Here is a 15784-nt window from a genome sequence, read left to right on the forward strand (position 1 = left end):
TGTAGGCAATGAGAATCTGAACTGAAGTTTTGTGTAGATATTTTCTAAAGAACAAGCGCTTAAACAAATTGCAAAGCATAAAAAATAGTTTTTAAAATGAAAGGCTGTAGTGAGGACATAAAATCATTTAAATGGTTAACAACATTCACAAGCACATTTTTGGTACAAAATTTAAAAGCAAACTAGTTTTTCTGAAAAATCGTAAGTTCAAGCAATTGCTTTGAATCATGTGTCTGTGTAACCAACCTTGTCTCTCTTTATCAATTTTCTTAGACTCGATATCTAGAAATTTGCCAGCTTTTTCCTCTGTGACATTAATACTGTCAGCATTAGAAATGTTGCGAATGAATGCCAAACATTTTTCTCTATTCTCGCACTGTTCATCTGTCAAAAGACCAGCTCGGTCTAGCTCTTCCTCCGTCACTACAGATAACAAAATTGAACTGAAAGTGACATGACTATTTTTCTACTAATCTGTGTCTCTAGTAAGTAAACTAAATAAGTAAAAACAAAGTTCTTGAATACTTCTCTTTAAAGTAAAAAGAAGCTTTCAGTATTGGCATAGTCCTATAATAAGACTTTCTACTCAACAACATCTACTCGTGCATTAACCCTAAAAAGATGATTACTACACAAAAACTAATATATTCATAAATATGCACTCAATTATCACCTGAGCGGAGAAAGGTGTGAGCGTCTTTTTCACTCAAAAGGCCGACATACCTGGCCTCCACAGCTGCGTCTTTGAGTGAATCGTACATGGCTGACGATTCTTTCCACCATTTTTCCTTTTCCTCTGTTTTGGATGTGTTGTATTTAGAACTAAAGATGAAATGAGAATATGCCACTCATCTCTTAGATGAGTAACTTATAGCATAGAAAATAGCTCAGATCTGGCTAAGAATGGGATTCAGATGTGAAATAAAGTGGAGATATATACAAACATGGTTGACTATATTAGCACAGCAGGAATGATTCAGCGTATACACACATTATTTATTTTACATTCTATACATTATACTTTCAGGTTTATTCCAAGAACCTAGTAGTCTATTTTACAATGATTGGCGTATTTTATGGTTGAAATAAAAGTAAAACCATAGAAACAAAGCTTTGATAACTTAAACAAGCAATTATTGTTACAAACCATTTGAAAATTATGTTGTGGCTTCTTAATATACTTGCATATAAATCATATGAAGTGTAATTTACCACCATGGAAATCAGTTAGCACACCAATGATCTGATTAAAAAAAGCATATCTCTCCTTACCAAGTGACTTATAAAACTGGCGGCAATACCAAGGTGCCTTGGACCTTTCATAAACCTCTAAAGTGCATTGGTGAGCCAGTTATCACTTTGTTAAGTGCAACTGCATTATGATTGCAGCCGCTATGGCCAAATTTGAAGTTAAAAACAACTTCATCAATATCAAGATGATTTCTAGTAAATGGCAACTTTATTTGTAACATTATTCGACATATTTCTAAAAAAATTGATTGTATAATATCCTCGAACATTGACTCATACAAGTATATTAAATTTTAACTGTTTCTTGACATCATGCAAAATATTTTACCCCAACATAAATTACCACTATATTTTTCTGAGATTCATGTTTCATTACTAAAGACAAACCAAAATATCACCTAGCCTAAAGATTTCGTCTTAGAGAAGTATGTATCAAACTGCATGACACACATTTGCTAAAATTCTGGGGGAGCTGTTTCTTTAAGAAAGCTTCCCTGCTAAACTTGATGTCACATAAGAGCAGTGAAATCTTTCGTAAATGATTTCTTTGTCAAAAAGAGTTCTGGGCAGCATCAATATTATACAAAGGTGAATGATTAAAGTTTAAAATTATTATTAAACAAAGACAAAGCTTATTCCTAAAGGCCACTGCCGCTGCCATGGGAAAGAGTAGACAAATCGTGATTGCTAGTAGTTGCATTTTACATCGTAATGGTAATTCTTGGGAATATGAAGCTTCACCTTTTTTTGGATAATTTTGACAGTAAAAATATAGTGATTTAAATTTAAAAAATAAGAAATAAGGCAGATAGAAGACAGTTGCTTTGAAAATCTCAGTTTACAGGTTCAACATACAGTCTTCAGGAATTCAGTACCTAACTGGTTGTAGAATGCGACGATGTTTTTCTGAGTTTGTATCCAGTTTATACCACTCTTCTAGCAAAGCCTTGGTTTCTCCTGACTGGATATAAGGCATCAGAACATTCCAATGCTCATCAAGTATGAACTTACTGAGGTATCTCGTTCCATATCTGTTTCCAAGAAAACACTAAAATAGCAAAATAGTTTGTAAATAAAATAGAAGTTGTCTTCTCTTGTTAGATCATTTCGATCTAACAATTAGATCTATGCATGTGCATTTTATAACCAGGTGAACATCCATAATGAATCATTACTCCGCTAAATAGAACCTAGATAATTTGAGCATACGATTGTGTTATTATGTTTCAATGCAGCTATTCTAGTTCTATTCTATTAATAAACTTAAAGGTTGACTTGCAACAAAATTCACATTACAGTTATTTGGTAACATAAGATTCACCATGGTTTACTCTGTTGTGTTGTAGGTGAAAAATATATAGGAATGTGATTACAAGCTCTTAAAAGCTAAAAAAAATGATCAGTTGATCGCAGCCACACGAGACCGCCGTAGTTTGGATTCGCTTTCCAAAACGGCTCAAATTGGACGTAGTTGTTACAGGATGGTTTCTGTATACATTTTCATGCAATCTCATTCGTCGAAATATTTTCACAAATATACTTCGTGCATTCAATAAAACCATGTCTATTGTTCTTACGCGTTTGTTTTATCGTCATTGTAATGCTGTCACTTTTAGCACTGATATCTTTTAACTTACCGTAAAAAATCCTTAAACTTTTTGACCTTAGCTCGAAGGAGTACATATCATTGTCTGATAATCATGACGAGCCTGTTGGTTACCTGTGATAATCGAAAAGTGCTGCAAAAATTATTTTCGAAGTATTGGGTCACATGGTCAGATTACGACTTGACGATTAGTCCAAGCCGAAATAAAACTGTAAAGTAGCGAGCATCTATATTTGATACGGGGTCTTTGGTAAAACCCAAAGTGTTTGTCATAAACTAGTGCTACGATAGGTTTATATTTAGCTTATTATTGGCCTTTCAATTTACGTGAGAACATCACGTGACAAGACAATAACCAAACTGTAATGAATACGTCAGATAAATAAAGAGATTCCAATCTACGACGGCTTTTCGTTTTTGAGCTTTTAAGAGCTTGTAATCACATTTCTATGTATTTGGCACCTGCAATACAACAGAGTAAGACATGGTGAATCTTTTGATACCAGATAACTGTAATGTGAATTTTGTTGCAAGTCAACCTTTAAGATAGGAACCAATCCACCGAAATGTATCAGATGCAGAGCCACAAAGCATGTGAGCAACTGAACACTTTTAATAGAATGCGCTCAATTTTTATCCAAAGTACCTATCAGCATGTTTTCAAAAGATTTTTGCCTACTACCCAATAAATGGCACTGATGTCTTTGTCTCACGTTAGGTGAGAATCATTAGTTCATGCAATTCCTACTGGTGCTGAAAAAATATTGCAAAGAGTGATTTTTGTACCATTTGCTGACGCATTCAAATGTGCCAAGTAGTTTTAGCCATCTTATTTCCGACAATTCAATTCATAATTCAAGTGAGCAAATATAAGTGAAGCAATAGACAACTATGAGCAGTGTAAGAAAGATTTTTCTAAAAACTTGAGACATTCATATGTGCGGAGAACATAGTTATTAGTACTTGATTTGATGCGTTTATGTTCAAATACATAAATAGTAGCCTGTATATAAATAAGTTTTAGGTTTCAAGGTTACCACAGAAAATTAAAAAAATATTTTTTTGACGTAGCATCAGATCAAATTAATTTCAATCTAGTGTTTTCATGCATTTTATCATAACTCACAAATAAATGTAACCACAATTTCTAAACTAGTCTTTAAAACTAAGCATGATAAACTAGAATCAATTTAATTTTAACTACCAGTATATAAGAGTGAAAAGCAATGGAAATAGTTAGGCTTATCTAACGTAATTGTATTGTAGATTTTTGGTCAGACATGGAAAACTGAAAATATGAACCTTTACATTAGAGCAAATCAAATACTGCATAAAGCAAATAGAAGTTTCCGTGTCGCAACTTCTAATAAAATCAATTCCAAGAAACTCTAATGTGCTAGTGAAACAAAAGAATTTAATTGATCAAAACAATAACGGTCGGTACAGGAGGACAAATCAAACACAGAATAAGCAAATACTATAGCCCAACGCAGCCGTTTTTAATGAAAGGTAATTCCAAGAAAGCCTATGAAAGAGCAGATTGTTGACATTGTTAGTAATAAACAGAAACTCATTTCAATCAAATACTGTTGATCAGACGGAGTTACTGCACTCATTCCAATCAATACTGTTGATCAGACGGAGTTACTGCACTCATTCCAATCAATAATGTTGATCAGACAGAGTTACTGCACTCATTCCAGTCAACAGTAAAGCCCAGAAACAAGAGAGCGTCGTAAAGATCGTAACTGATTGCAATTTTCTGTCTCCAATCAGGTCAACAGAGTACAACTAAAAATGTGAATTTGCTCTAATATTTAGGCCAATGGTTCCTGAACTCTTGTTATTCTTACACACTAATATAAAACTAGGTATAAGCTGCTTGAATATGTATATTTTGTTTTCAAACCAATATTGCGTAAAAACTGAATAATTAATTACACATGTTGAAAAAGCTACAAATTAAGGATATTGCAGTTATATCTTAGCAGGATATAACCATACTTCAAATCTATGCATTTGTACAAAGTTAGACCTCAACATGCTATGTTTTGTTCAATATCTTTCCAGTATGTGGATGAGGTCATATGTTAGCAAATATATTTTTTATAAGTAAACACCGTAACTTCACACCGTAATTCACTAACCTTATTGATTAGTTCCATAGCTTAAAAACCTATAATACCTTTTTAATAAAAATAACATGTAATCACAGAAGAAATTAACGCAAATCAAGTAAAACATTAAATGTGTGTCAAGAAAAATAAAATGTAAGTTACAAAGTTATCTACAAAAGACTCTCTAAACATGTTTATAATATTATATAATGTCTATTAATATTATAATATCATATTAAAAGACATATGAATGAAAGCCTCCTGCCTATAGGCTATGTAAGCTATGTTATAATAAAACCATTACCACAAAGTTAGGGCCAAGAGACTCCTTTTGGCAGTTGTGTATTTCCCTCATGCAAAGCTCAGGCGTCGAATGATCATCATTAGCTCTATCCTGTATGCCCCACCTCATGTCAACCACCTACAAGTAATTTGACATGTGCTAGTAGTTTGTTTTTGATTATAAGTTGTTGTAAATACAGAGCACAACTTTAAAAGTCTCTTCGCTCTTTAAAAATTGTTTATGTAAAAGTGTCGAAAGATTATAGGTTGGCAGGGTTTGTTTTTGTCAAACAAAAAAAAACATTTTGTTTGCGTTGACCCTAAATTCTCTTGACAACGCGAGTGTGTATTGCAATCTGATAACAAACTAAAAAAATACCTTAATTTTTAAGCTATTGCCTCTAATCATCCCATGAGTCAAAATATGAGAAATAGCATTAAGCAATATAATCGGCTGTGAAGTAATTAATAGTTGTTTGTCAAAAGTTGTTTGTAAAGGATGAACATATTCAGATATTTCAAAGTAAAAATACTTTTCACTAGAACTGGCTATTTCTGTAATCATATCAACTCAAAGAATAAAATTTATAACGTTATTCATAGACTATAAGGTAAATATTGGTATAACGATAAGCAAAAAAGACAAGCTTTTGGTTCCTATGGATTAATAGGAAAAAACAATACAATAATCAAGCTCTGTATGATCTGGTGCTTTCAAAAATAATTGAAAAAGTCAAAAGAAAAATGAATGGGATATTAGACTAATTCCTGGTCAGAATCTTTGCTAATAAACTCACTTTGCCTTTTCTAAGAAAGGATAAGGCCTTCAAAGGGTACTAAAAGCATTAACCCTAACTTCAATCAGCATCTCTACTGACCCTTGACTCCATTTATTTCTACTTTATTGCTTATATTATCACTAGTAACACTATTATAGCTATTACAGTGTGAACTTAGTATAGTGAAAATAAATAAGCATTTACAAGAAAACTGTTGCAAGCAATAGACATAAAAAAGAAATAAAATCCATAAGGCTATGAGTCTTGCTGCATTGGTGCAGCAAAGCAGCATCTCACAGGACCTTACAGGCATCTTACAGGAAGCCTGTATAAGGTCCTGTAAGACTGACATCATGAATATTTAACTAAATACTGTTAGAATTCTAATGTCAAAAACCGAGTATGTACTACAATATGTACTTTTAAGAGCTTATAATCACATTTCTACATATTTTGAACCAACAACGCAGAGTAAGACATGGTGAACCTTTTGATACCAAATAATTGTAATGTAAATTTTGTTGCAAGTCAATCTTTTACTACTTACTGGTAGAATCCTTGTCAGAAAACTGACTATGTACTGCAGTCATATTTACATGTATGTATCTCTATATCATCTATCCTTGGGCAGCAATGGATTGGTGAAGGACACGGTTAGAAAGGCCAGCAAAGCAAAAAAAGACTTCTAAAGCAATTCTAGCTAGTTTAGGCCAGACTAATAACTAGGCTTTAGTCCAGTTGATTGCAAGCAACGGAACTGCCTTAATACTCACGCAATAGAATAGTTAGAAAACTAACCAGCTGAAAGCTTGATGTATGTCAGTGGATGCTACTCAAAATTGAAAAATAATTTTTTACTTAAAGATTACTTCCCACCTGAGATAGCAAGCCATTTGATGAATTAATCATTTAAGCTCCTAAAATAGCAAATATTTTGCCAGTACGCAGTTGCTAATTGCCTAATAGTTATTGCAACTGTTTCTAGTCTGTTAAGCAAAGTAGCCACAATTATAGCAGATTATAAGTAGCACAATTATAGTAGCTAAAATTAGTACCCCATAACTTCGCAACAATTTCAGCTATGAAATTCGTCAGCTAGTCAAACAAGTTCTCTAAATTTCAAACTTTTCACATGGCTCATTTTTAAGCAAAGCAAATTTTAAAAACTATTTAACGTAATGAAAATGATGCTGCTTGTGTGAAGTATTAAAATGCTTAGCGTGATGATGTAACAAGGTGTTTCATTGATCAATGAAAAATATGACCCTTTACATTAGCACAAATAAAATATAGATCGAGCAAATACAAGAGTCAAATACAAGGCAGAAATTTTTGACGGAAGCGATTCCAAGAAACTCTAATGTGTTGGTGAGACAAAAGCATTTCAGTGATCAGAAAAATAAACAGTTAGGAGGTACAGGTGGTCAAATCAAACACAAATTAAGCAAACACAAAAGCTTCAGTGCAGCCGTTTTCAACAGACGTTATTCTAAGAAAGCTAAAGAAAAAGCAAATTGTTGACATTGTTAGTAATCAAAGGGAGGGGTAGGTCGGTGCTCATTTCAATTAACAGTGAGGCATGGAAAAAGTTTCAACATGCTAATGCATGTCGAAAAACTCGTAAATATCAATGCGTAATATGAAAAAGCACTAATGGTTACTGGCCTAATTCTTTCAATTAATTTACTTTTTACATCTCAAATGAAAAAATCAAGGTTTGCTGATCTCATGTGAGAACTCTATGCAAATGTTCGTAGCTGCAAATTATGAAGTACTTTTTGTACTAATTTGTGCTAATGCATTCCGGTATATAGACTGATATAGTTATGCTACAAAAGATGAGCCTGCATTCCACAGATCTCTAAATATCACATTGGCTCAATAAAAATGAATGTTGAATGAGAAATCCAAACAAAAAAGCAGGTAAGATGATTTGATACGCTGGATCAATGACTGCTTTTAATATCAATAATGTTCGGTCGCAGGAGTTTACAAAAAGATAATGTACAAAGGTGATGCATCTGTAGCCAATCTGCTATATAGAAAAGAACTGAACATGTTGGTAAAATGAAATTTCTTTAAATTTACTGAAGTTTTACAAACTGAAGAGAGTAGTCAAATAACTTTTCTTGTGAACTGTGACACCTCTTGTAGCCGAGGTTACAGTGCAAGAAGCTAGGTCCATACTGAATGACATTTCTACACATACATAGAGAAAACATTACCAGTTTCATGTTTCTATTGCAGAAAAAAGGGCAGAATTTGCATTTACATTTTTGCAGCATATCAGTACGTTCAATGGAAACAAAACCATGATTAAATTAAAATTAAACTTTTCTTACTTTAAAGCAATTGTGATATAATATTGTTCATATTGATAGATGGCAGCCAACGCCAGACTCAAATCCCTCAGCAATGCATATCGGAAGAACTTGTTGCTATTGCATTGCACCCATAATTATGTCAGTGAAAAGATTGACTTCCGTGAGGAATATAAGAATAACTTGTGCAAATCTCTTAAACAGAAACTTGAGCAAAAATAAAGCATCATTCCCAGCATTATGTATAATTAATGATTGGGTAGTCAAACAGCAACATAATAAGAGTCCACATTTGTCATCAACTGTTGCTCTGACGCAAGCGTGATGAACAACTACAGATTGCTCCACTCAACAACCACTCTCTGGTACAGTAATAGTTTCTACCCAGTAATGACTTCCACTGCAGCCTCACCTTTAAAAAGTTTCCATTTTGGTTTTCAAGATCTAAAACATTCTAAATTACGGCGAAGCTCGCTTACTTAACTGTCTAGCTGATCTGAAAAGTTTTCTACCCTATGTCCAATTAAAATTACAGCTATGTGCTAGAGTTTAAGTACATATAGAATGTAAAATGTTATCACTTATGAAAATTTGACTAAAAGCACTGTAGATAATGATTTTCATGAGGCACTGAACAATATATCAGCCCAAGATGAACAAGAAATAGATCCATAAAGCACAATAATGCCACGATTTCTACAAAGCCAGCTACATGAAACCTTATCATGAGGCCTAACTAGTGATTTCAACTAGTAGGTAAATGAAGGAATGCACTGTTTAAGCAAAGCAGGGTGTTTATGATAACCATTAATTTTACAATGTCAGTGACCTTGCAGAGTTTCTATTTTTAAAAGCGTGACAGCAACCAGTTTATACATTTTAGCCTTAACCAAAATTGCATTAGATTCATCACTTTGCAATAGCAAACAAACAACACTGAACAGCCATAAGCACTACGCAAAAATCTCTTGTGGTTGTTGAGGTCTGCAAAGAATATTTTTCATACAATGGAGAATCTTTCATGGTACCCAAACTTCGAATGATAAACACCTGCATAGAAGAGTACTACTAAACTTCAAACATCAATGGATAAAAATTTGATATTTTAAATCATTTTATCAATGATAGATAATAACCATGCGAACTAGTTTACAACAGTCATTTACCTATGTCCACTACACTCTTTTATAAATCTTGTATGCATTTCAATAGGGCTCAAATTTTAAGTCTCCAACACAAACATATGTGATCACTGCATCTCAAACTTTGTTAGTTAGCAAATAATCTATGGTCTTACCTGAAACTCAAGTTTGTAGTTCTTCTGGCAATAGTCTTTAAGTCTGGGAAATGTTTCACTCATCAGGTAGTTCCTCTCTTCCTTCATATCTTATGAAAGTAAAGATCATCATTACAAACACCATCATTTCATAAGATTCTCACCGATCACTTCTTTTAGCAATAAGAAATTTCAGATATCTCAGAACAGAGAAGCTATGTTAATGTACCATTCATTATGAACCATTGAACTGTCCAGATTGCTTATTCCAGACAACGCATGCAGCCTGATGTACAGCATGGTATGTTTTAGATATGCTACAGGCACTTGCAGGCACCTGTTTCAGAATAAGTAGAATATTCACTATAATAAAAGCAGTGGCTGTCTGTCCGAAACGACGCTAAGAGTTAAAAAAATTGTTTCATACAAAAGTTTAACTCGGATATTTTGATTAACCGCTACACTACTCGACCACTTTGTCTCTGTATGAGCTAATTATGCAGAGGCTGGTTACTCATTACGGTCTCTCATGGTGCAAAGGGCTGCCACGTGTACTAGTATCAATTGGTAATATAGAACTGCGATGCATTTTAACCTTTGGGTTAAGAGCTTACAAGCTGAAATAGCCAGCTATATAAAAATAAATGAGATCTAAGACAGACAATTGCTACTTTACCTTGCCCAAACTAGATGAGCTAGTAATCAATTTTGTGGTTTAAACCTCAACTAAACGGTTTCAGCAATTCAAAGAAGTAACATAATAGAGTGGAACTCTCCAGGGATAAATCGAGTACTACATGATTGTGTCTGTTAATTGAATAGAATTAGTGTTAATCCTCATGAGAATATGTAACCACAATGAGTAGTTATACATGCGCTATTTTATACTTACTTGTTCAGACCAAATGAACTAGGAAATTAAAGTGTATTGATAGTTAGACTGATGCCCACATCAGCCAGATATGCAGCATAGCGACCATCAAAATTAACAGCCTTCGTGAATGAAATGAAGATTGCATTCGATATACTGCCACTGTGGTGTTCTATATAAAAAAACTCAATCAGTTCCTCATGATATTTTATTGTGAAAAAATGTCTTCCGTGGTTTTAGATGCTAAACGAATTTCTGCAATCTGTAAGACTTTTAAAGTGGCAGCATTTCTAAGTGGTGTACTAATCATAAAACTTGGTTAGACATCCAAAGATCATTGTCAACACAATGCCATAGGACTGTGACATGAAAGATCTGGCAGTGAATATTTAGCAAAAATATACAGAAGGGATATTTTTGCAAGATAATGTTTCTTACACTTACTACAAAGTAATCAACTAACCATTGAAGTTATTTGTACATTCCTACATAAAAAATAATACAGATGTAGATTATATGTGTAAAGTTCTGTAGAGACCACCCGAGACATTTAAAAATTTTTAATGTACTTTAAAAGTCACTATTTTGCAACTAAATAGATAGTAAATAGGAAAGTTGTATGGGTTTTATTGTAGCAATTTAGTTGCTGATAAAATGAAATTAGGCTAGATGTACTAATCAAATATCATATAGGCCTACTTAGGTTTTTCCTTTCCACCTTGTGGCAAGCAGCACAGTTCTAATAAATCTTATTCAATACCTGTGAAGGTAGAGCTTAAGAATATGCGAACAGCTTTTTTTCGTCGAGGAGGGAGACCAGCAAAAGAGCCTTTTAGCACAGATTCTCGCGTCGCATTTTTGGTATCCATCTTGAACGGTGAAAATTTCAAACTCCTAAAACAGGTTCATATCAGATACCAAACAGAGTTGCTAAAAAGCAGTTCACTAAATAGTTCAATTAGTGATTAATTGATGACACGGTAATCGGGGTCAGACGAGAATTAAGTTGCAAATTGTTTTAAAGGTAATAACCGACAGCATTATTAAGAATAAATTATTCAAAAACAATTGGGTTGTGTCTAGAGAAAAACTCCACTCATCCAATGCAAGATACAGGTAGGCCTACTTAGTTAAATTAATTAAAACAGAGTAATCTGCTTTTCTGCAAATGGTCATTAATATTACTGAACCGATGACATTTTTTTATAAAATAAAATGATTGCATGAGATTGGCCAAAGGAGACCTTTTGACAGTCTATAGTGAAAATACGCTAGTTGAATGCTCTACCTTTTATACTGATATGAATGAAAAAACAAATCAATTATTAAAACAAACAAATGTTATCATAACTAGCACATTCAGCTCCTATCCAATCTTGAGATGCTAATGAGAGTAAAAGGACGAGTCAAAATATATCTTTAAAAGCAGTATGACTCCAGCAAGGATGTTACTTGAGAATGCTGACTTTGGGCTACTATACTAGCATTTTATACTTACATTCACCGCGTAGAACTACTTCACCAGTTTAATTTTCAACACCAACTCACTTTCACATACAGTGATAGTTTTCATTGTGAGAGCTGCAACATTCGCAACTGATTATAAAGGTTCAATGACACGCGCGTCGCTAAGCATCAAATATTTTGTTTTGAATTTCATTCAGTAGAATACATAGCATTACAAAAGGCCTACTCAAAGTAACTCACCAGATTTTACGCCGCAGCTGTAAGGATGAAGTGAACATAGTGCAGTGAACACTCGGTGTGTCCATCATGCAGGCAGAAAAATCAATTCAAGCTTGCAAAGACTTGTAAGGTGCAAAACTCAATCAGGAAAAAATCGCACAAGATTGCGTTGTCAGATTATACATAAAAGCAAAAAAGTAAACATTGTCAATTGTAAAATAAATTTATCAATACTTTGATCTGTTAAAGCTACTAATCTATCACCTGTTACAAGCTGCATGGCAAAACCGTTCAGCTTTTCATATCGAGAAATATCGTATATGTAAGTTAAAACAAAATTACTACAAAAAGACGTTTGGTAACCTGAAAATTTAGTATGTTGAGACTTTCACAAGTATATATAAACTAGCTGTGCTACCCGGTGTTGCTTGGGCATTAAAAATCAGCTTATAAACAATTAGAGGTAATGAGAGTTACCTGCCATTTGTTATTAGCCTGGCACATTGCCAATGGCTAATTTGAGTAAGCTTACTAGTAAGAGCTATGGCTTCTCATGATGCTACGTCACGACCAAAAGCGTAGCGTATTTGTCTCCATATATCATCTAGCCTGTCTATCAAGCTCGGGTGGTTAAATTAGTAAAGCATCAGACTGGCCAACAGGAGGTTCCGAGATTAAATTTTCTGCGATGCAGATTCTTCGATCAAAGATTTCAATAGCTATAGCTGGACATATTCAACGATGACAAACTTTGTGACATCTATATATAGATTTGACGTGAAGAGTACTTGATCAGTTGTCAGACAACCAGTTATAAATTCAACATGATTGTCAACAAAGAAGTTAGGTTAGTATTAGTTGCAAGTAGAATAATGTAATTGGCAGTTTTCGATAAATGGTTACTTTTATAGACTTTTTTCATTTTTATTCGAATATACTGTATACCAACATGCTTTATGATGATGCCATTAGAAGCATGTTTCAATTACAAATTGCTTCAATAAAAATGATGACAGCTAAAGAAATTTCATGAATAAACAACAATTACCTAGATTTTAAAAATACACAACAAAGTCAAACAAAAAGCAAAAGTGTATAGCAGCAACTGGCAATGCTCATGAGCATGTTTTAGAACATTTGTGATCAGAAATTATTCAACACATTTCCATAAAGTTATTAGTATGATAATGTAAGTTCATCAAAGTATTATTAAATAATAAAGTCATAAATCAACTAATTGGATCTAGGCTCTAGAGGATTGGCACCAGCAAACTAGTCGTAAGTTTTCATGTGAAAGTTTGTTAGAAATTCTTTTAACAAGGTTTTTTAAAGTCAATAATGTTCAACCATGAAAGCACTTTATCTGCAAATGGACTGAGCATAGTATGATCTATTAGCTAGTGAGACCTGCTACTAGAACAAAATATCACGTATATACATGTACAGGAAAGTTGCGGCAGCACAATATGAAAGAATAGTAGACACATAGCAGACTATTGTAAATAAAATCAGCTGAAGTATTTTCGTAATATCGTAATATTTACTAATTATTGTGAGTAGCTTCTCATTTTCAGCAATGTCTAAAAATTTTCCAGTAAAGTAAAAAATTAGTTATAGCCCAAAACCTTCAATACGCTGTACGATAAGGTATTGGTACATGTGTAATTTTGTGTGAACATTGGTGCAAAAAACTTTTTGCATCATAAGTTATGTTAAGACTCTATAAAAGGACTAAGCAGAGTGAGGAGCTATTTTATCTTTTCATATGTGAGAACTGTTTGAATGAATGGGTGTGTTGGGTGTGTGCAAGTACCTGCAATTGCTTGTATTTGTATGTATTGTAGGTGTGGGGCATCCTTTCTGAGTGTAGTCTTGTAAATTGTGTACTTTTTGGCTTTATCGACAAAAACAAGGCAAATGTGAAAATGTGAAAATAATCTCACTGGTTTGGTTTCAGACCTCGCTACTCTCAGTCTTTGCTAAATATTCAGGCACATTTCTCCAGCTTTACACTCCTGCAAGAATTTTGTTTGATAAGGCTGATTATTTTTCCAACTGGTTTTTCACCAATACTTTCCAAACTTCCAAACAATCTTGCAAAGTAGCTGGGTAGTTTTGAGGCTCAGATGCTTTTGCAAAGTCTCATAACTCCTACAGTCATGCAAAAATTTTGAAGGTTCTATAAGAGACATCGAGGAGCAGTGTTGATGTCTTGACTAATTTATGAGAACTTTTCCCCTTAGGAAAGAACGTAGCAAAGTTATGTGAACCGCAGTAGACACTCACCTCTACTCCCATTTTGTGCGAGATGGAGTTGTACTCTCTCCAGGATGACGTCACTAACTACAAGCATGAAAATGACAGTGAATGGATTGCCAAATTATTGTAATAAACTTAGGAAAGTTCAACATGCTCTTTGCAACAAATAATTCAGAATAAAAATCTCTGGCAATAAACCACATCTGCAGTGTCAAGAAAAATTTTATTACTAACTCAACTTGCAAGCTCTGCCACAAATGAGTTGGAGTTGCTCTGCCACAATAGTGACGAGTAGACAAATGACATTCAGTAAAATCTGGCTCAGGCTGCTGTTGTAGCGGTGCTATTAGAAAGGATATAACACAAATATTAAAAGAAAGTAGAAAGTCACAACTTGCTAGGCTTTTAAATTTACAAAAATATACAAGACGGTCTGAACTGATAGACTCTTACAAAAACTAACCGTACAGTCAATGTGTAAAATTACAGCAGCTCTTAGCCGTTATTGGACTGTGGTATTAAAATACACTTGAGTTATTATTGAATCCTGGTGCTACTGAACTGCAAAGTTATTGAATCATGGCGTTATTGAACTATGGTGTTATTAAACTATGGTGTTATTAAACTAAGTGTGCTGTTGATCGCCATACGGTGTGAAAGAAACATAGTGCTATGCGACATATTTTTACACAAAATCATCCTATTGGTTACCACTTGAAGCATTACTAATTTTGTAGCAGTACTACTCCAACCAGCAGCAACTTTACTTCTAATATTTCTATCGGTACTTTTGTATAAATCAATGTACTCACATGTACTGATGTGAAGATAAAGAAGAACCTCTGTCTTTCATTACACTTCCTTATATCCTTCCCCATACTGCCTTACACTAACTAATCTACTAGCTTTACCTACTAGCTTTATCCAGCTTTATGCACTCACCGTAATTACCAAGACCACCTGTACTGCCTTGAGCTCAGACACCAATATAGCCTGAGCCTAACAAATCTCATAATACAACATGCCCTTTCTTTTTTTCTTTTTGTTTTGGGCCACTCCATCACTACCAACAAGCAGACGTAGTAACTTACCTTCCTTGTGTTGCTCATTACCTGACTCCGTTAGGGCAGTCTCCATAGGCTATGCCTCTGGCTTGTCTGACCCTGTGCCACCATCTAAAGTATTCTTCTCGCTACTGCCAGCTCCATTGCCAGTCTGCACTGGCTTTTCCATCACCCTGACCTCGGCTGCCACCAATACTTTTACCGTGACCACTGTCATTAGCAACACTACTTCCACCAACATCTCCAACACTACTCCCACCAACCCTGACTAG

General features: G+C 34.1%; 1 protein-coding gene across 1 annotated transcript in view; it reads right to left on the reverse strand.

Moving 5' to 3' along the window:
- The window catches only part of LOC137400498 (NACHT and WD repeat domain-containing protein 2-like), a 37777-nt gene extending 22451 nt beyond the window's left edge, over window positions 1-15326 (reverse strand). Inside the window, exons 1-9 of the mRNA XM_068086824.1 lie at window positions 15261-15326; window positions 14476-14532; window positions 12211-12227; window positions 11264-11397; window positions 9654-9742; window positions 5279-5395; window positions 2127-2299; window positions 674-822; window positions 247-423 (exon numbers count right to left, since the gene is read on the reverse strand). Of these exons, the coding sequence (XP_067942925.1) occupies window positions 247-423; window positions 674-822; window positions 2127-2299; window positions 5279-5395; window positions 9654-9742; window positions 11264-11397; window positions 12211-12227; window positions 14476-14532; window positions 15261-15326 (979 nt within the window). The remainder of the gene's footprint in view (window positions 1-246; window positions 424-673; window positions 823-2126; window positions 2300-5278; window positions 5396-9653; window positions 9743-11263; window positions 11398-12210; window positions 12228-14475; window positions 14533-15260) is intronic.
- Between the last annotated feature and the right edge of the window lie 458 nt (window positions 15327-15784).

The sequence above is a fragment of the Watersipora subatra genome, chromosome 7, assembly GCF_963576615.1.
Source record: "Watersipora subatra chromosome 7, tzWatSuba1.1, whole genome shotgun sequence".
In the NCBI taxonomy this organism is placed as follows: domain Eukaryota; kingdom Metazoa; phylum Bryozoa; class Gymnolaemata; order Cheilostomatida; family Watersiporidae; genus Watersipora; species Watersipora subatra.